This window comes from Xyrauchen texanus, chromosome 48, assembly GCF_025860055.1.
Source record: "Xyrauchen texanus isolate HMW12.3.18 chromosome 48, RBS_HiC_50CHRs, whole genome shotgun sequence".
NCBI lineage: Eukaryota > Metazoa > Chordata > Actinopteri > Cypriniformes > Catostomidae > Xyrauchen > Xyrauchen texanus.
This window is the reverse complement of record NC_068323.1, coordinates 4,866,091-4,886,851: the sequence shown is the minus strand read 5'-3', so window position 1 is coordinate 4,886,851 and position 20,761 is coordinate 4,866,091. Positions and strand designations below refer to the sequence as shown.

General features: G+C 37.9%; 2 protein-coding genes across 3 annotated transcripts; one reads left to right on the top strand and one right to left on the bottom strand.

The window, feature by feature from the left end:
• The first annotated feature begins 3,885 nt into the window (after positions 1–3,885).
• LOC127639389 (uncharacterized) lies at positions 3,886–6,680 on the top strand. The gene is made up of 7 exons (XM_052121372.1): positions 3,886–3,922; positions 4,304–5,004; positions 5,161–5,206; positions 5,308–5,399; positions 5,813–5,923; positions 6,075–6,348; positions 6,463–6,680. The coding sequence occupies exons 1-7, from the start codon at positions 3,890–3,892 to the stop codon at positions 6,664–6,666; spliced, it is 1,461 nt and encodes a 486-aa protein (XP_051977332.1). The 5' UTR covers positions 3,886–3,889; the 3' UTR covers positions 6,667–6,680.
• A 31-nt stretch (positions 6,681–6,711) lies between these two features.
• Positions 6,712–15,723, bottom strand: LOC127639388 (uncharacterized). Of its 2 annotated transcripts, none has more exons than XM_052121370.1 (14): positions 15,664–15,723; positions 14,682–14,895; positions 13,918–13,993; positions 13,296–13,570; positions 13,075–13,212; positions 12,420–12,499; positions 12,235–12,315; positions 11,665–11,837; positions 9,422–9,524; positions 9,162–9,324; positions 8,745–8,842; positions 7,930–8,083; positions 7,460–7,586; positions 6,712–7,217 (listed from the first exon to the last, which is right to left on the bottom strand). In XM_052121370.1, exons 1-14 carry the CDS (start codon positions 15,678–15,680, stop codon positions 6,925–6,927), a joined length of 1,992 nt encoding a protein of 663 aa, XP_051977330.1. In that variant the 5' UTR covers positions 15,681–15,723; the 3' UTR covers positions 6,712–6,924. The 2 variants fall into 2 exon arrangements, with proteins under 2 accessions (XP_051977330.1, XP_051977329.1); XM_052121369.1 differs by having other exon boundaries at positions 6,713–7,217; positions 11,665–11,870.
• Positions 15,724–20,761: the final 5,038 nt, after the last annotated feature.

The window sequence follows — 20,761 nt, the reverse complement described above, 5'->3', positions numbered from 1 at the left end:
TGCCAATCCACTCAATCTGAATGGCACACACACACCTGGACACAGTGTGAATGACCACAGGACTTCACTTCAGCACCTGAATGGACATGCAGTTGACAAATCACACAAGGGCAATGATAACACCACTCAGCCACAACAATTTCTGCTCATGGACACAATCTCATCTGAGCCCTGCCCACAAAGCTCACCACAGACAGACTGTGACATATTAGAACTGCTCCAAGATTCAGCACCCAAGGACGACTTTCTGGAAAACACCCAGGGTAACCAGGACAGCATATTACAGCCTCCGATAACACCAGAGCAACAGCCCCTCTCACCAGACACGTTATCCCTCTCTCCAGCATCTCCACATCTGTGCTTCTCAGAGAAAATGGAAGAACTGGTGTATGCTGGAACCAAACTATCCCACTCTTTTGCTGCAAGCCCCCAGATATCAAGCAAAAAACTTCAGGCACCTCAAACACCTGCGGGCCCAGCTCGCCCTCCCCCTCCTCCTGTGAGAGCTCTTCGACCTCTGCCACAACGCCAGGGCTCACACCCTCCTCCACCTGCTCGAGGTGAACCAAAAACAACTGATACCAGCTCTCAGTGATATGTGTCGGGTCCCCGCTATGATAACAGTAACTTTCTCAAATGTTTACAAAACAAGCGGGAACCCAGTGTGCCTGTATCTTTCTCTATTGCTGTTCGATTACATCATAGAAAGTCTAAGGCCTTCAAAAGCCATACAGCAAACCCATCTAATCTGGTGCCTATTACACGCCAAACTAAGATTGCTGTGGGGACAAAAACTGTTAAGTTAGCACTTTTAAACATCCGCTCACTTAAAAATAAATCACTTCTAGTCAACGACTTAATAAGCACATACAACCTGGATTTTATGTTTCTAAATGAAACTTGGCTAGAAGACAGCTGTAGTGCAACAGTCCTTAATGAAACATCCCCTCCTAACTTTACTTTTTTGAGTGTCTGCAGAGAAGGTAGACGAGGTGGGGGTTTAGCTGCTCTCTTTAAAGATGTCTATCAATGTAAGCAAACATCATTTGGGAATTACCCGTCTTTCGAATATCTGGGTAGTGTGTTAAAAGGTGCTCCACGCATTTTACTTATCATTATTTACAGGCCTCCAAAATACTCTCCAGCCTTCGCTGAGGACTTTACAGAACTGTTATCAACAATTACCTCAGAGTTTGACTGTTTTGCCATTGCTGGAGACTTTAACATTCACATAGATAATGCAGAAACCAATATGACAAAATAAATCAAAACTGTTTTAAAAACTTTTGATCTGACTCAGCATGTACATGGACCCACACACAATCATAGACACACTCTAGATTTACTTATCAGTAAGGGTCTAAACATTTCATCGATTTTTATTAAGGATGTAGCACTGTCTGATCATTTCTGTATTTTCTTTGATATATTGATCTCTCCTGCCATTGAAGCTAGATCTGTGTCTGTCAAGAAGAGATGCTTAACTGAGAACACTAGTGTACTATTTATGAAGGCTATATCTTTAACACCAAGTATATCTGCTGACTCTGTTGATTTTCTCCTTGATTCTTTTAACTCAAAAGTTAAAAGTGTAATTGATGATATTGCTCCTGTGAAAGACAGGAAGAAGAGTGGAAGACAAAAAGGACCTTGGAGAAACTCAACAGCAGTGCAAAATATGAAAAGACAATGCAGAAAAGCAGAGCGCATGTGGCGGAAGACAAAACTTGTAGTCCATTATAACATCTACAAAGACAGCATCCATGCTTTTAATATGGAACTAGGCAAAGCTAGACAGACTTTCTTCTCAAATATTATAAACAGCAACTTAAACAACACACGCACTCTTTTTGCGACTGTAGAGAGACTGACAAACCCCCCAAGCCAGATTCCCAGTGAAATGCTCTCAGACAGCAAGTGCAGTGAGTTTGCTTCTTTCTTCTCTGGAAAAATCAATAATATCAGAAAGATGATCAGCACATCCTTGAGTTGTGCTGGGGTCAGACAAATCAAACCACAACCTGAGAAAGTAGTTACTATGTCTGATTTCAAAGAAATTGATGGCAAAATTTTGGAAGAAACCGTACAGCACCTTAAAACATCAACCTGTGCCCTTGATGAACTTCCCACATCTTTTTTCAAAAGTGTGTTCAACTGTTTAGAAGCAGATCTCCTAGAAGTGATAAACTCCTCACTTCTCTCTGGGAGTTTTCCAAACTCCCTGAAAACTGCAGTTGTCAAGCCCCTCTTGAAAAAGAGCAATCTGGATAAGACCATATTAAGCAACTATAGACCGATCTCAAATCTTCCTTTCATACGCAAGATCATTGAAAAAGTTGTCTTCAATCAGCTGAACAAATTCTTGAACTCAAATGGATACTTTGACAATTTTCAATCTGGTTTCCGATCGCATCACAGCACAGAGACAGCGCTCATAAAGATAATAAACGATATTCGCTTAAATACTGATACAGGCAAATTATCATTACTGGTACTACTCGACCTCAGTGCTGCATTTGACACTGTCGATCACAACATACTTCTTGACAGGCTGGAAAACTGGGTGGGGCTTTCTGGGATGGTCCTAAAATGGTTCAGGTCATACTTAGAAGGGAGAGGTTATTATGTGAGTATAGGAGACCATAAGTCTGAGTGACGTCCATGACATGCGGAGTCGCTTCAAGGCTCAATTCTTGCGCCACTCCTGTTCAGCCTGTATATGCTCCCAATGAGCCAAATAATGAAAAAGAACCAAATTGCTTACCACAGCTATGCAGACGACACACAGATCTACTTAGCCCTATCACCTAACGATTACGGCCCCATTGACTCCCTGTGCCAATGCATTGATGAATTAAACAGTTGGATGTGCCAAAACTTTCTTCAGTTAAACAGACAAAACTGAAGTCATTGTGTTTGGAAACAAAGATGACGTTCTCAAGGTGAATGCATACCTTGACGCTAGGGGTCAAACAACTAAAAATCAAGTCAGGAATCTTGGTGTGTCTCTACAGTCAGACCTTAGTTTCAGTAGTCATGTCAAAGCAATAACTAAATCAGCATACTATCATCTGAAAAATATTGCAAGAATTAGATGCTTTGTTTCCAGTCAAGACCTAGAGAAACTTGTGCATGCTTTCATCACCAGCAGGGTGGATTATTGTAATGGACTCCTCACTGGCCTTCCCAAAAAGACCATAAGACAGTTGCAGCTCATACAGAACGCTGCTGCCAGGATTCTGAGCAGAACCAGAAAATATGAACATATCACACCAGTCCTCAGGTCTTTACACTGGCTCCCAGTTACATTTAGGATTGATTTTAAAGTATTATTACTGGTATATAAATCACTCAATGGGCTAGGACCTCAATATATTGCAGATATGTATGGAAGCAATTCCATGCCACATATATTTGCAAAAAATATTAAGTATTGCAAAAGAAAATAAAGTTTTGCAAAAGAAAAAAAGTGTTGAGCAAAAAAAATAATTTTTTTTAAACAAAAATTAAGTATCACAAAAGTAAAATAAAATATCGAGATAAAAAAATAAAGTTTTGCAAACAAAAATAAAGAATTGCAAAATATAAACTAAAGAACTTTTATCCTTTTTTTATCTCTGCAACAGATTTTTAGGCAGCAATGATTTTGCCACACATCTTTTTCTTTGCAATGCATACTAATTATTTTGCAATGCTCCTTTTAGTCTGCATTTCCATCATGTGTGAGCTCATGAGACCGTTTTGCCTTTGCGCTTCACTTTTCTTTGCGTTTCACTTTATGGCACTGTTTTGACGTGGGGGTGGAGTCAGGGGATCGGGGCGTGTACAACGGGCTCAGTGATGCCTCCCTGGAAGTTACGTCATTAGCTTGAGACACTTCTCAAACATCATGGCTGAGCAGAGGCATGCAGGTGGATCTCAGGTATGTAAAGTTGATTGTTTCCTTTTATTTAATTAGCATTAAATGTGTTTTAACAGCGTTTGCTTCAGATAAAGAAGTTAGAGATCAGTTAAAGTGGTGGATTTATTAGCCATACTTGCTAACGTTAGCTAGCAGCTTTGGATAATGTAGGCCATATATTTGTAAGGAATTATTAGTGTTAACAGATAATTGACAATCGTGAGAGGATCCTCTGATGTCAAAGAACAAATACGCTGTCAAAATTGTATTTGTATAGCAGCTATATAGAAAGTAATATAACAAATTAAGCTGTAATTTCCATAATATCTTGTCAAAATATCATACAAACCTTATTTTGCTTTCTGTATATGTCAACTTACTGAAGAAACTGTTATTTTGTAGGGCAGTGGGCACAATGATGCCATCAGTGTTGAACTGGGAAAGATGATAATGGAGAGACTGCTCTCCAAACTGCAGTATGCAATGAGTCGCCAACCATTGGATTTAGACTACTTTCAGTTTGTATGCAACCACGAGCTTCTTTTCATCACCTCTGTGTATAATCAAATTACAGTCCCAGAAGAACTTTTTCATGAACTCTTAACCTTAAAAAACACAGTGGAGAGGCATATTGAAAATAACAGTGCACCCATAACTACCCTTGTAGTGCAATATGGAGTAAAGGGACCTCCAAAGTTTATTATTTCCAGAGAGCATCTTCAGAAACTAGTGAATATGCAGCTGTCTGTTCCATTTATTGCCAAGCTCCTTGGTGTTTCAACAAGGACTATCAATCGTCGTCTCAATGAGTATGGCATTTCTGTAAAAGACACCTACTCTAAGATCACAGATGAGGAGCTTGACAATTTAGTCAGTTCGGTAAAGGCTGAAAGTCCACACCTAGGGCATAGAATGATGAAAGGAAGGTTGCAAGCACTGGGTCACCGTGTGACATGGACGAGAGTATGGGATTCCATGCATCGAGTGGACTCTGCTGGAATACTTGCAAGAATGACACAGTTGAGGTGTATAGTCAGAAGGACTTATTCTGTGCGGGGCCCTCTTCATGTTGTTCATATAGACACAAACCACAAGCTTATAAGGTATGTCATAGTGTGAAGTATACCGTACATCAAGCCATTTAAATTTTCATTTTTTTTTTTGTATCTTTTAGCTTTAACAAGTGAAGTATGTTTGTGCTTTTCTCTCTAGTTACATATATTTGTAAACTGTTAATAACTAATGTTATCTTTTATCAGGTATGGCCTTGTGATTTTCGGTGCCATTGATGGCTACTCCAGAAAGGTATTTTTCTAATTCTTCTCTTCACTATGTTTTGTTTGCCTTGAAAAATACATAAATTACTGATGGGATACATAAATGTAACATTAGATAATTTCCCTCAGATCATGTACCTTGGAGCTGCTACAGATAACAAAGCAGCAACTGCCCTTGGTTTTTTCCTTCAGTCAGTGGAGAAACATGGGTTTCCATTAAGGTAAGACAATTTTTATTTGTCCAAAAATTTTATTTAAATGGATAAGCATTGTTTGTCCATCTTTTGTATGTTTCATTAAAGGAAAAGTTAATCACAAAATGTAAATTGCCTTAAATTCTTTGTTCCAAACCTGTTTGACTTGCTTTCTTAAACTGCAAAATATGATTTGATTTTATGAAAAATAGGTAGTTACCGAGGCTTGTCAGGAATAAAGTCATATATGTTTGGAACATCATGAGGATGCCATTTTTTCCCCATACTTCTTTATAAACAGTTTTAAAGCATTAGGTGCAATACATCTCTGCTCTCTGTCTTCACAAACATGACCAAAATGAAATGGACATTAACTATGCTTATTAGACTGTTGGGTCTGTTTTCTAAAACAGCAATGCCCTTTTTAATTATCCATTTAGAGTTCGAGGAGACCAAGGAGTAGAAAATGTGGAGATCGCTAGGTGCATGTTTTCCGTGCGAGGCTGTGGGAGGGGAAGTTACATGTCAGGAAAAAGCGTGCATAACCAGCGGTAAGCATCAAGATTAATTCAATAGTCATACAGTACCTAGACCTAAATTTATGAGCATTCTAATTTTAAGGGTGACTGTTTGTACTCAACATTTATGCAAAAAGGCGCTGTGTTAATCAAATTATGACATTGTTCTGCCTGCATTTCTCAGCATTGAACGCCTTTGGCGTGACATATGGATGGCAGTTACAAACATCTTCTATGATGTCTTACACACTCTTGAGGAGGAAGGGTTACTTGATCCAACCAACAGCCTGCACCTGTTTTGTTGTCATTTTGTGTTCCTGCCTCGCCTCAAGGCCAACCTTGAATCCTTCACTTGTGGTTGGAATAGCCATCCTCTCCGAACAGAGGGGAATCTGAGCCCCAACCAAATGTGGGAAATTGGGCTCTTTCAAAACCCTGTCACTCCTCCAGAATCTGAGGTATTTCCCATAATTTATAAATTAACTTTTCTGTGCAATTTCATTTATAACACTTTCACCTAATGTATTGCACCAATAAAACAATGTCCATGAAATATTATGAATTTTTCACAGAATGTGCAAGATGAAGACTCTGACTGGGACACAGCCAGTCCAGACCAGCCATCCAGAGGAATTGTAGTTCCTCCAGTTGAATGCCCTTTGACTGAAGAACATATGGCCCAGCTTCAAACTGTTATTGACCCAACCTCGCAATCTCAGAATTATGGGAGGGACAAATATTTAGCTGTACTAAATTTTGTGCTCCTTCATTCTTAACTGGCAGAGTATAATCAGAAACTTTACAATGAATCATGACCAAATAACTCCATAGGCAGGACATTTATTCCCAATAAACAGATTTTGTAAAAAATAAAAAAAAAAACTTATGAATAAAATCATAATTGACTTTGTTTTTTTTCTGCTATAAAGTGAGAACAAGAACATTTAACAATGCAGAGCAGGGTTATAATATGCCTTGAACATGTGCACAGTCAGTAGGATAGAATTCTAAAATATAGTAGCGTTGCTTATATTTTAAACCCGGTTGAATCCAGTGTCAAAATGGATGGCTTGCAACATGATGGTTTTAAATGAATTATAATTGTCCATGTGTGCTGTAGGAAATGTAATTTTTCTGGCACAGGCACTTACAACAGGGAAGCAAATCTTGTGCTCTGGCATCCTCTGCATGCACTCGTGGTCAAAATTCAAATAGATTTTGAATTCCCTTAGTTCTGACATAAGAAGAGGCTTATGTCCCTGGCCGGTAAGCCACTGCATGATACGGGGGACAGTTAGGGGCAGGGAGTCTCTTTCAGGGTTATCCTCTACAAGCAAGAGAACAATTTGTCAAGTCTCCCTCTCACTTATTCAAAAGTGGTTCAACAATATAGCTGACATTAACATTTTCCCATAAAAGTACCTAAAACTAAGTGGATGTGTAGAAAGTTTATATGACAGTTGTTATTAATTTCTTTTGCTCACTGTGAGGTCACATGTAATAGACATCATTTGTCTTATCTTAAATCATCTATAGAAGATCAGAAACTTAGAATGATGTTATACATACCAGTGCTTTCAATTTCCTGAAGAAAATCTTGTAGGAAGTTGATGATGGCTGTTTCACGGGTCTCTCGTATTGTTCCCTTCTCCGATAGTTCAGGAAGAATGCTCTGCATGATAAAATCTGCATCAGCCTGTGGGATGACACAACAAATATGCATTTTCAGGTACTGAAAGCAACACTAATAAATATGTTTATCTCTTGTAATTTATATCTGAATGTTTAGCTGAAATAAGTAATAAAGTCCATGTTTAATGAAAAGAAAAAAAAAAAGTTGATACCAATTCATCAACCGCCAATACTAATTCAACAAATATACTCAGTAATAATTAGTAGACGACAGCACCTCTGAATTTTTGACATTTAATCTTTAACCCAGTAAATGATACTCTTCCCATTCAGTGCTCAGAGCAATTCCACAAACCAATACAGCTGGGGTCTCAATGAATAAAACATATTTTTACAATGAATGATACCTTATCATCATCATAATCGTCCACTGCACTGGGGACAAAGAAATGTTGGCACAGTCCTGAATGCTCTTCCAAGATGTCCACAAAATTGTACAATTGAAAACCTTTTCGGACTTGCTTCAACATTGGGATCAGACACAACAGCAGCACAACAGATCTGGAATAGACATACGTATTTAATAAAAATCAGGTATAAAATACACCAATCAGCCATAACATGAAATGAGTAAATTCTAGAAACTGTTATTTGTGAAAATCCCAGGAGATCAGCAGTTACAGAAATACTCAAACCAGACTGTCAGGCACCAACGATCAAAATCACAGATCACATTTTTCCCCATTTTGATGGTTGATATGAACATTAACTGAAGCTCCTGACCCGTATCTGCCTGATTGTATGCACTGCACTGCTGCCATATGATTGGCTGATTAGATAATCGCATGGATGATTGTTGGTGTCAGATGGGCTGGTTTGAGTATTTCTGGGATTTCCACACACAACATGTGATGAGAAGATTATCATATCTGAATGCTATTCTTTGATGTGGGTTTGTGCTGTTTTGGTGGCAGGAGGGGGACCTATACGATATTAGGCAGATGCTTTTAATGTTTTGGCAGATTGGTGTATATTGTATGTAGCCACAATAGAAACAGAGTGCAAGTTAAAAGTGAGGTTGTTATATCCACCCTTCACAATATACTCTATTTGTACTATGTCAATGAATATCTGTAGATGTTTCCCTGATAGCTAAAATAACCTTGAGTGGTCTGATAAATTTTTTTGAGACAACTGACCAAATATATGACTGTATTCTTACCGTATGATGGCCTCTTTGTTCTCCGGTGTAATGGCCCCAGTGAAACCACAATTAATTATAGCATCAGTCCATGCTGAGAGATCAGCGTCTTCTTTCACCTGAAATGATAAAATGCATTCTGCATTCCATTATCCTATGGAGTTTTGTTTTTCCTGGCCACAGAACACCTTTGCCTTGCTCACTGGGGGCCAAAAGACTAATAATTTTAATTCATAACATTACATTTAGCTAACAACTTCGATCTGTAAAGCAGATTTGAAATTATGCGTTTCGTGAAAAGTGCTATACAAATAAATCTGACTCGACATTCATATCAACTAGTAAACTTTAAGGAAATATGGGTGATGGGTTTGAAGTAAGAAAATGCTCTGAAATGTTGGTACTAATTTAATCAGCCTTTCATTTAACAATGACTACCTTTTTAATCAAATCAAAAAGTTCAGTGTCATCAACGTCATCTTCAGTGAGATTCGCTTCATCCAATTCTCCCGTAGAAAGAAAATCAAAGCACCACCGTCTCAAGAAACAGGGGGCTGGTCCACCCTGAGCAAGACTGACTGAAAACACCTCTCCCGCAGTCCTGAAAGAGAAAGCAGAAACATACAAAGATTTAGCCTGTCAAATGATATTTGGCATTACACTATATGTAAAATAACTACATAAAAAAAATTGTTAACCTGAATAATCCTTTCTCCAGATCACTTATGGAGTATATAGGACTCTTCCCACTCCGGTGTCCTCTATGCTCAAATAGGTGTTTCTCAATCTCACCAACCAAATCTACAAATGCATGTACACATTTGGCAGGCACTACATATTTCCAAATAGCATTTATTTCACTAGACTGAACAGTTCTGAGCTCCATGAATAAAACATCCAATCTCATTTCCAAATTAACACCATTCACTATGATGTGATAAATCTTTCCCATGATGGATTTCTCAACATGTTTAGCTAGGAACAGAGAACAGTGCAGGTGAAACATGTGGCGACTCATGATTGGTCACTGCTTAGTACATTTATTACAATCCTGATTTTGTACAACCACAATAATAGTAATAATAAATCATAACCATGACAAGGACCACAAATGTGGTACAAGACAGCACAGTTCCATTACAACAACCTTTATGCCTGATGTAGAAAAAGTGCCAAAAATAATTTGTTGTGCATAAATTGAATGTTATATTAGTTTGTGGTAAAGGAAGCTGTCTCAGACCCCCAAATGAATACAGTAACACTTAAGAAATATGGAGGAAACATTAGACGGTAATTAATGATTAGTAGTTTAACTAATAAAAGGACTAGCTATGGGCTTGTAATGAATTACTGGTTATTTATTAAGCCTTTATTAGCGGATTCTTGTTTTATAGTCCCTCTACATACATTTTCTTCCTCACAATGAACTTATCAGAAAACAACAAAAGAAAACAGTAGCCTACAAACAGTTGTATGTATCCCTAAAGCTCATTCCTGCACCCACCCTTAACTATTGAGTGGAGTCATTGGTGCCTCTTCATTGAGCCCATCCCAACAACTACCCGTAAACATGTCAGGAGTCAGAAATTTGGCATGACAATCCCATGTCGTAGGCGTCTATATAAAATCTGAAACCTTAAAGTGACACCATAAAAATTATTTATTGGTAAAACTGCTAAATTTTTAAGACTGAATATTTAATATTAGAATATCTGCTTTCTCCACTTTTGAATGAAACACATTGCTTTTTGTCTAATTGCAATCCTTTGATGAAATGTACATTTGATATTTACACTGATGTGCAACAACATTAAAAACCACCTATTATTGTCTACATTCCCCTCGTGACCTTCAGAATAGCAGAACCGTGGAACTGCCGCTCACTGCATGTTTTTGTCACCGGTCTGAGTAAATTCTAGAGACTGTTGTGTGTGAAAATCCCAGAAATACTCAAACCAGAAATCTGACACCAACAATTACGGTCACGGTCCAAATCACTGAGATCACATTTTTCCCCATTCTGATGGTTGATGTGAACATTAACTGAAGCTCCTGACCCGTATCTGCAGGATTGTATTCACTGCACAGCTGCCATATGATTGGCTGATTAAATAATCGCATGAATGATTGTTGGTGTCAGACGGGCTGGTTTGAGTATTTCAGGGATTTTCACACACAACAGTCTCAATGATTTACTCAGAATGGTGCCAAAAACAAAAAACATACAGTGAGCGGCAGTTCTGTGGATGGAAATAGCTTGTTGATGAGAGAGGTCAACGGAGAATGACTGGTTCAAACTGACAAAGTCTAGGGTAACTCAGATAACCACTCTGTACAATTGTGATGAGAAGAATATCATTTTATAGCTATAAGATGCTGTGGCAGGGCGGGGCCGGGTCGTGATCATACACACCCGGTCCCTTATCAGGCTCATCAAGCCTTCGAGAGGGATCAAGGCCAACTGCGGAGGATTGTGTGGGAGAGATAGTTAGTTTACGGACATGTCCGTCATGTGTGTAACGTAGTTCGATGGAGAGGCGGGGAGAACCGGCTTGATAATATAAATAATATTTTAATAATAAACTTAAACAAACGACACAAACACACATGACGGACATGTCCGTAAACTATCTCTCTCTCCTGCACAATCCTCCTCAGTCGGCCTTAATCCCTCTCCGAGGCTTGATTAGCCTGATAAGGGACTGGGTGTGTATTATCACGACCCAGCCCCGCCCTCCTCCCTGCCATAGATGCACATTTATATCATGCACTGGGAACCTATAAAGGATGTAGATAATACGTTATAGGTTAAGAATTACTAACAAATCCATAACTAGTCACATACAAATGGGATTATTAGTAATTCATTGATGTCTAATTTCTAATCCTTAAAGTGTTACCATGAATACATTTTTTTTATAACTTAATAGAGATGACTTACCTGTAAGAAATTCCTTTCGAATGGCACCTGTATCAACACCTGCTTCCCCCAAAAATGTTACACGCAAAGTGTTGCCAGGGGTTCCTCTCTTTTGCCGCTGCCACTGTACCATTGCTCTTTGAAAGAAGTCTGTGCGAGACACGCAGATCTTGAAATCCTTGCTGTCATCAACCCTACTTGCCAACAAACGCAGTACATCATCTGGACTGTGAAAAAAAAAACCTATTAGTCATAAATTCTATATCCTTAAAGGGATAGTTCACCCAAAATTTTTAATTCTGTCATCATTTACTCACCCTTGTGTCATTCCAAACCTATATGACTTTCTTCTATGGAACACAAAAGAAGATATTTTGAGAAATACTTTTTTGGCCATACAATGGAAGTCAATAGGCACCATTGTTGTTTGGTTACCAACGTTCTTTAAAATATCTTCTTTTGTGTTCTGCAGAAGAAAGACGTCATACAGGTTTGAAATGACAAAAAATGAGGTAAATGAAGTAAATTATGACAGAATTTTAATTTTTGAGTGAACTATCCCTTTAAGTGTATTGATTAAAAATACTCTACCATTGTATTTCTGGCCTTTGGTTTTTGTGTTCAGGTGTGCCACATGGAGGACTGATCGAATAAGGTAATGTCTGTAATACACTGAGGATATAAAACTCATTACAATAAACCTTGATTTAACTCAAAAACCTCATAACCACAAAATTGTTGAAAATGATATGCTTTTACAAATCATGATATCTTACCTTTCTCCACATATACTTGCATGCACAGGCAACTGTCTCTGCGTAAATATGTCCAAACAAATGGGACACTGTCCCTCATCCTATAAAATCAAGAAAAGACAAATTATTAAATTTGACATGCAAAGCAAAAACACACAGACATTTGTAATTAAGTAATTTGTTTAATTGACATGTTGCTCATCTTGGACTTATACTGACAACGATAGCCACTGAAGCAGTATTATCCAAAAACTATAGTTTTGAAATGTACTTTTGAGAGTCAGTGCGCTTATCTTGTGATTGAAAGTGTATGACAATGGGGCTCTACACAGATAAAGAGTAGCATTTAGCAGATAATGTAATGTTAGCATTGCAGCTCCCATAAGGCAGCACAGCTCCATGTTTATAACCAAAAAATATATGAGACACTATATTTATGATTCTAATCCTCATCACATGCAAGTTAAAAAGATTTGAACCATATTTAAAATTTGCCATTTAATATTAATATATTTAAAGATTCACCTTTAAATATCAGCAAATAAATTTAAAAATAATTAAATGGACTGCACAGGTGCTGGTGTACAATTGTCATTATTTGCAGCATGTCCCGAAGAAATGTATTGGCAAGTATTTGAGCACACATTTAACAATGCACTGTTTTGATTCATATCACCTCATAACTTGTGGTGGGTGTAGGAGTAGAGGTTCGTGTAGGGGTAGTAGGTGTAGGCCTAGAAGTAGGGGTTGGGGTGGCAAGGGTCACAGTACTGGCCGTCTCAGCAACTATTTTCACATCATCATCATCAGTAATCTGAGATGAAAAAACTGGGTATATATGCTGCCAAAACAAAACTTAAATGAAAAGTAGATGGTCGATGGTTGTAAATAACATACCTCTTCATCATCAGCTGATTGTGTGCCACCACAGGACTTGACATGCAAGTATAAAACCGGTAGTGGCATTGTTGTTTTACATGTCCGACACTCCACCTTTGGCATCTTAGCAAACTCATCTGCTGAGAATGGCAGTGGATCAAGACATAACTCATCTTGAAGAGGGACCATGTAGAGTGCTGTTCTTCCAGTGTTAGATGCCATCTTGATAAGACTGCCTGTATAGCCCTCTGAGTCTGGAGGCACAATTATAAGCTTTCTTCTTCCATTTCCACCTGCCAATTCAAAAACACATTACAACATGTGCAGCAATAGCGGGCTCTTACAGTATAATTAGGCTTATCTCTGTAAAATGGAATGTATAAAATGTATAATAATAACAACCAGGTATTTCTACACATATCCTAATATCCCTTCCCTGTGCAATGCTATAAAGGAGTCAGTTCTAATGTATACAATGTATACAATTATGTACATATGTCACCTTAGGGATGTCAAGAGAAAGGTTCAATTCTAACCCTGTGTCTATAACACCACTCAAGATATCACTTGTACAGTTTGAAAAATGTTGTGTTTAGCTCTTCACGATCTGGGGTCTAGTTTGGATAACAATATAGTGCACCTGGGGCCTTATAAAGCAGCCAACCTCCAGTAAGTGATCTCATTTTGGGAAATTCAGCTTCAAGTAGCTTGCATAACTACAGAAAACATAAAACAGAACAAAGGTTCACAAACAAGGGCAAACATTTTAACTAAATGCAGACACAAAGCGATGGTTATGTAAATGCATGACAAATATAAAACAATAAATTTTGGTTATGTATCTGAAACATTAGTGAATTCATAATGTTAATGCAAAAGTTTCTACAAATTTGAAACTCAATTAAAATCCTAAAATGAATGCAACATTAAAAAGCATAATAAGCATGCTATGAGATATTGTTCTCAATGATCATATTGCAGTTTTATCAAATAATTAATTTAAAAGTTAATTAGCTTTATAGTTGATTACATTTTCCAAATGCTACATTTACAAGATTTGTTGACATTACATCATCATGGCAACAAGGTTGTAAAACTGGGAACAACTTCACACAGAAAAGTGATTTTATCACACAAACATAATTTTTACATGCACATTATGTCTTGTGTTTATACTTTTTTAATCAGTTAGTGCCTCACTGTACCCCAGACGTTTTCATTTTTAAAGAAAATAATAGATGTCAAAATGAATTTCAAATTTTCAAACAAATGATGTTGATTCAGCTTAACTTGTTTTAAAACTGGAATATTCTTTTAATAAAGATGTCAACCCAATGTTAATTGCAGTGAGAACAGCTCTAATATTGCTTTGTTATCAGATGGCACTGACATAAATGTACATACTTCAGAATGGTTCACGTTGGAAGAAATTGTAATAGTCTGTTTTCCCAGTCCTGCCTGGAGTAACTCAAACTCTTCAGATGGTGAAGGTGAGGTGTCAGTGTTTTTGTTCATGAGGTATATGTTAACAGAAAATGGCTTCCAAGGTGCCACTTTCTGATTTATCTGAGGGTTTGCAATTTTCTTTTTTGCCTTTTTAAACATCCCAGGAAACGATCTACAAACAATAAAAGAACATCATATAAAGTTACACTTATAAAGTTAACTGTGCAAAAGCAAAACAAATTTAACAGATTGATTCTTAAGAGTAGGTGCTGATAACCTGGCCATATCCTGCTCTACTCGAGGCAGAGAAACAGCAGGAGAAAGCTGTTGTTGTTGTTGCTGCTGCCCCTGACCTGCCTGAATATGACCGAGGCTTTGAGTCAGAACACTAATAAGATTCTGTGCTGCCGTCACGACATCTGGATATTCTCTCTGCTAAATGTGACATGGCAAATAATTACATGAGATGACCTAGACACACGTACATTTACTGGGAGCATCGTAAGAACTTAAGTAGCTGTATAACGCAGGGTTATGTGAACATTTTATATTTCAAAACAATTTTTTTTTTTTTTTTAAATACAGGGAACATATGCACGTTTGTTACGATCGTTTAACTTTTTATTTGTAATCTATTTATTGTCTCCTTTTACAGTGATAATGTAACATCTATTTATTTATATATTTTTAAATATGGAGTTTAAATTTTTTTTAGAAGACAACATACTATGGTATAGACAATTATAATCTATAAAATAAACATAAGAATCAATCAATAGAGAGAGAAAAAAATGCAGATGCTGGCTATTTCAGACGCGTTAGCAAGTACGGCTAATAAATCCACCACTTTAACTGATCTCTAACTTCTTTATCTGAAGCAAACGCTGTTAAAACACATTTAATGCTAATTAAATAAAAGGAAACAATCAACTTTACATACCTGAGATCCACCTGCATGCCTCTGCTCAGCCATGATGTTTGATCCGTGTCTCAAGCTAATGACGTAACTTCCAGGGAGGCATCACTGAGCCCGTTGTACACGCCCCGATCCCCTGACTCCACCCCCACGTCAAAACAGTGCCATAAAGTGAAACGCAAAGAAAAGTGAAGCGCAAAGGCAAAACGGTCTCATGAGCTCACACATGATGGAAATGCAGACTAAAAGGAGCATTGCAAAATAATTAGTATGCATTGCAAAGAAAAAGATGTGTGGCAAAATCATTGCTGCCTAAAAATCTGTTGCAGAGATAAAAAAGGATAAAAGTTCTTTAGTTTATATTTTGCAATTCTTTATTTTTGTTTGCAAAACTTTATTTTTTTATCTCGATATTTTATTTTACTTTTGTGATACTTAATTTTTGTTTAAAAAAAAAATATTTTTTTTGCTCAACACTTTTTTTCTTTTGCAAAACTTTATTTTCTTTTGCAATACTTAATATTTTTTGCAAATATATGTGGCATGGAATTGCTTCCAATATAAACCCAACAGATCACTCAGATCATTAGGATCACATCAGCTAGAAATACCAAGGGTTCACTCTAAGCAAGGAGAGTCTGCTTTTAGCTATTATGCCAGCCGCAGCTGGAACCAGCTTCCAGAAGAGATCAGATGTGCTCCTACAGTAGTCACATTCAAATCCAGACTCAAAACACATCTGTTTAGCTGTGCATTTACTGAATGAGCACTGTGTGTCCGACTGTCTGTACTGGATTTTATTTTATATTCTAAACTGTTTCAATTATTCTTATTTATTTATTCTTATTTTAATCTCTTCTATGTAAAGCACTTTGAATTACCATTGTGTATGAAATGTGCTATATAAATAAACTTGCCTTGCCTTGTTCAGTAATTTAGCTGCACAATTGTTGTTATTTCCTCAGTTCTGTCCTCTACTATGGTGAGGTTTATTCACCCAAAAGAAGAAACTGTTCATGTGTGTTTCAGGAGTGTCTGCTGCTGAAATGAAGATAAAGTCGGTGATTGAAGGAGATTCTGTCACTCTACACACTGATGATACTGTAAAACAGGGAGATGTTGTGATGACGTGGTATTTCAATGACACTCGTATAGCTGAAATGAATGAAGATCCCAGTAAGAGCTGTACAGATGTGACGTGTGATGAAGGTGCTGAGAGATTCAGAGACAGACTGAAGATTGACCATCAGACTGGAGATCTCACTATCACAAACAGCAGAACTACAGACTCTGGACTTTATCAACTAGAGATCAGCAGCAGTATCAGCAGCAGCTTCAGCGTAAAGAGCTTCAGTGTTAATGTCAGCGGTGAGGACGATTTCATCATTTAATGCAGATAATCAGATCTTCAGTTGTTATAAAGAGCTGATGATGATCACATTCAGTGACACTAATGACTGTCTCTCTTCATCATTACAGTATCAGACATAACTCCAGATTCAGGTCTGTCTTCTGGTGCTGTAGCAGGAATGGATTTTGTTTTTCTGGTGGTCATTTATGTCTTTGTAACTGCTGCTGGTGTGATTTACTATTGCCGTAAGATCTCAAAACAAGAACAAAATGGCAAGTATTACATACAGCTGATATAAAAGAGGAAAATTTTAGATTAAATATGTAAAAAGAGTCTTTAAATATGTAAACATTTTTATTTTTATACTCAAAACTAACTGATAAAGAAAATGTGTTTAATTGAGTTTTTATTCAACAGATATGGAGATGCAGAACAATGTTCAGGTAAGATACTTCAGTATGTGCATTACATCTTTCTGTCTCTGAATTTACAACAGATTCAGATCAGTTTGATTTCATCTGAAGCATCTCAGAGATTATTTTAATCTCTGTCGGTGAGCGTGTTGCACTAGGAAATAACAGACTATAAAGTTTAATAATCAGATGAAACAAATCTTCTGCTAATGAATACAGTGTAGGTCATCAGTCTAACAGCTTGTCTTCACTTGTGATGTTTCAGGTCTACTGATTTTAATAGTTCACTCAAAAATAAAATATTCTCATTATTTACTCCTCATGATATCTCAGATGTGTTTGACTTTCTTTCTTCAGCAAACATTTGAAGAAAAATATCTCAGCTCAATAGGTCCTTAAAATGCAAGTGGATGGTGATCAAACTTTTGAAGCTCAAAAAAAAAAACATCACAGACAGTCATGAACATTAGGGGTGCACCGATCTGAATTGGTCTTAAATCCGTGATCGGAGATTTAGGGCCGATCTTTTTTGCAGCACTCAGAGAATCACACATACACTGCTACTGTAATGAATGAGTGCTTGCTCAGCCCTTGATGCATGACAGAGTGGCCTTTTCTGATCGGTGCATCACCGGTGCTTAATATCCAGTTATTGCCTCTAATTTCACATAGCTACAGAATTTTTTTTTTACATTTAAGGCCTGTAAAAGAGCAAATAAACATCTTTTTTGATGAACTTTTTCATTCTTTCTTGTCTGTTGCTTAAACAATGTAAAAAATTGCCAAAAAATTGGCAATTGGTATCGGTCATGAAAAATCACGATCGCTGCATCCCTAATAAACATCATCGATACGACTCCAGTGGTTCAATTAACGTCTTCTAAAGCGACACGATCACTTTTGGTGCAAACAATGATCAATATTTGAGTATTCATGTTGTCATGTTACAGACGTAATCTCACGTTCTCTTCTCAGTTGGGACATTCAGGATAAGCACACAAACGCACCATTGTGAGTAAAGAAACCGATAAATACAGATCTAACCCAAAACCAGTGAAGCTTCTGTTCAGTGTTCCTCCTTTTCATTTGTAAACAGCTGCTCTTCCGTGTGTCTCACAACACGATTATATCACACGCGTGTACCGCTGCTGACCAGAAGCATCATTTACTGTTAAAAGTACTTAAATATTTATATTTGTGCACTAAAATCAATCGTGTCACTTGAGAAGACATTAATTGAACCGCTGGAGTCGTATGGATGATGTTTATGAGGACTGTCTGTGATTTTTGGAGCTTCAAAAGAAAAATCTCCATCCACTTGCATTTTAAGGACCTGCTGAGATATTTTTCTATTTTTCTTCATTGTTCTGCTGAAGAAAGAAACAAACTAAATATCTGGAGTTCTGGCAAACTCTCCACAAACTTGCCTCTCATTATTTTCACATGTAAATGAGCTTGTGATCAGATTTAATCACATGCAGGATATAAATATCAGAATATAAGTTTAAATGCTCATTTGTGATCTCAGGAATGAAATTATTACTAATGAAAGTGTTTTTATATCTGTAAAAGTATTTCAACATGTTAGATTTGATATTTCTGATATCTGGAAATTGATTTTGTTTCTGTGTTTTCTTACAGGAGGATGACGGAGAGAACGAGACTCCTTTGATGAATGTTGCAGGACAGGAGAGAGGACAGGAAGAGAGAGAGGAAGAGAGAGAGGAAGCAACTGAATGACTCGACAACAGTTTGTGCATCAGATGCATCATGAAGAGTCCTTCATTAATGGTGTTACATAAGTGGAGTGTGTGTAAGAAGGGGGCGTGATGTGTGTTACATAAGTGGAGTGTGTGTAAGAAGGGGGCATGATGTGTGTTACATAAGTGGAGTGTGTGTAAGAAGGGGGCATGATGTGTGTTACATAAGTGGAGTGTGTGTAAGAAGGGGGCATGATGTGTGTTACATAAGTGGAGTGTGTGTAAGAAGGGGGCATGATGTGTGTTACATAAGTGAAGTGTGTGTAAGAAGGGGGCATGATGTGTGTTACACAAGTGGAGTGTGTGTAAGAAGGGGGCATGATGTGTGTTACATAAGTGGAGTGTGTGTAAGAAGGGGGCATGATGTGTGTTACATAAGTGGAGTGTGTGTAAGAAGGGGGCATGATGTGTGTTACACAAGTGGAGTGTGTGTAAGAAGGGGGCATGATGTGTGTAACATAAGTGGAGTGTGTGTAAGAAGGGGGCATGATGTGTGTTACATAAGTGGATGTGTGTGTAAGAAGGGGCATGATGTGTGTTACATAAGTGGAGTGTGTGTAAGAAGGGGACGTGATGTGTGTTACATAAGTGGAGTGTGTGTAAGAAGGGGCATGATGTGTGTTACATAAGTGGAGTGTGTGTAAGAAGGGGGCATGATGTGTGTTACATAAGTGGAGTGTGTGTAAGAAGGGGCATGATGTGTGTTACATAAGTGGAGTGTGTGTAAGAAGGGGCATGATGTGTGTTACATAAGTGGAGTGTGTGTAAGAAGGGGGCATGATGTGTGTTACATAAGTGGAGTGTGTGTAAGAAGGGGCGTGATGTGTGTTACATAAGTGGAGTGTGTGTAAGAAGGGGGCATGATGTGTGTTACATAAGTGGAGTGTGTGTAAGAAGGGGGCATGATGTGTGTTACATAAGTGGAGTGTGTGTAAGAAGGGGGCATGATGTGTGTTACATAAGTGGAGTGTGTGTAAGAAGGGGGCGTGATGTGTGTTACATAAGTGGAGTGTGTGTAAGAAGGGGGCATGATGTGTGTTACATAAGTGGAGTGTGTGTAAGAAGGGGGCATGATGTGTGTTACATAAGTGGAGTGTGTGTAAGAAGGGGCGTGATGTGTGTTACATAAGTGGAGTGTGTGTAAGAAGGGGGCATGATGTGTGTTACATAAGTGGAGTGTGTGTAAGAAGGGGGCATGATGTGTGTAACATAAGTGGAGTGTGTGTAAGAAGGAGCGTGATGTGTGTTACATAAGTGGAGTGTGTGTAAGAAGGGGGCATGATGTGTGTTACATAAGTGGAGTGTGTGTAAGAAGGGGGCATGATGTGTGTTACATAAGTGGAGTGTGTGTAAGAAGGGGGCATGATGTGTGTTACACAAGTGGAGTGTGTGTAAGAAGGGGCATGATGTGTGTTACATAAGTGGAGTGTGTGTAAGAAGGGGCATGATGTGTGTTACATAAGTGGAGTGTGTGTAAGAAGGGGCATGATGTGTGTTACATAAGTGGAGTGTGTGTAAGAAGGGGCGTGATGTGTGTTACATAAGTGGAGTGTGTGTAAGAAGGGGGCATGATGTGTGTTACATAAGTGGAGTGTGTG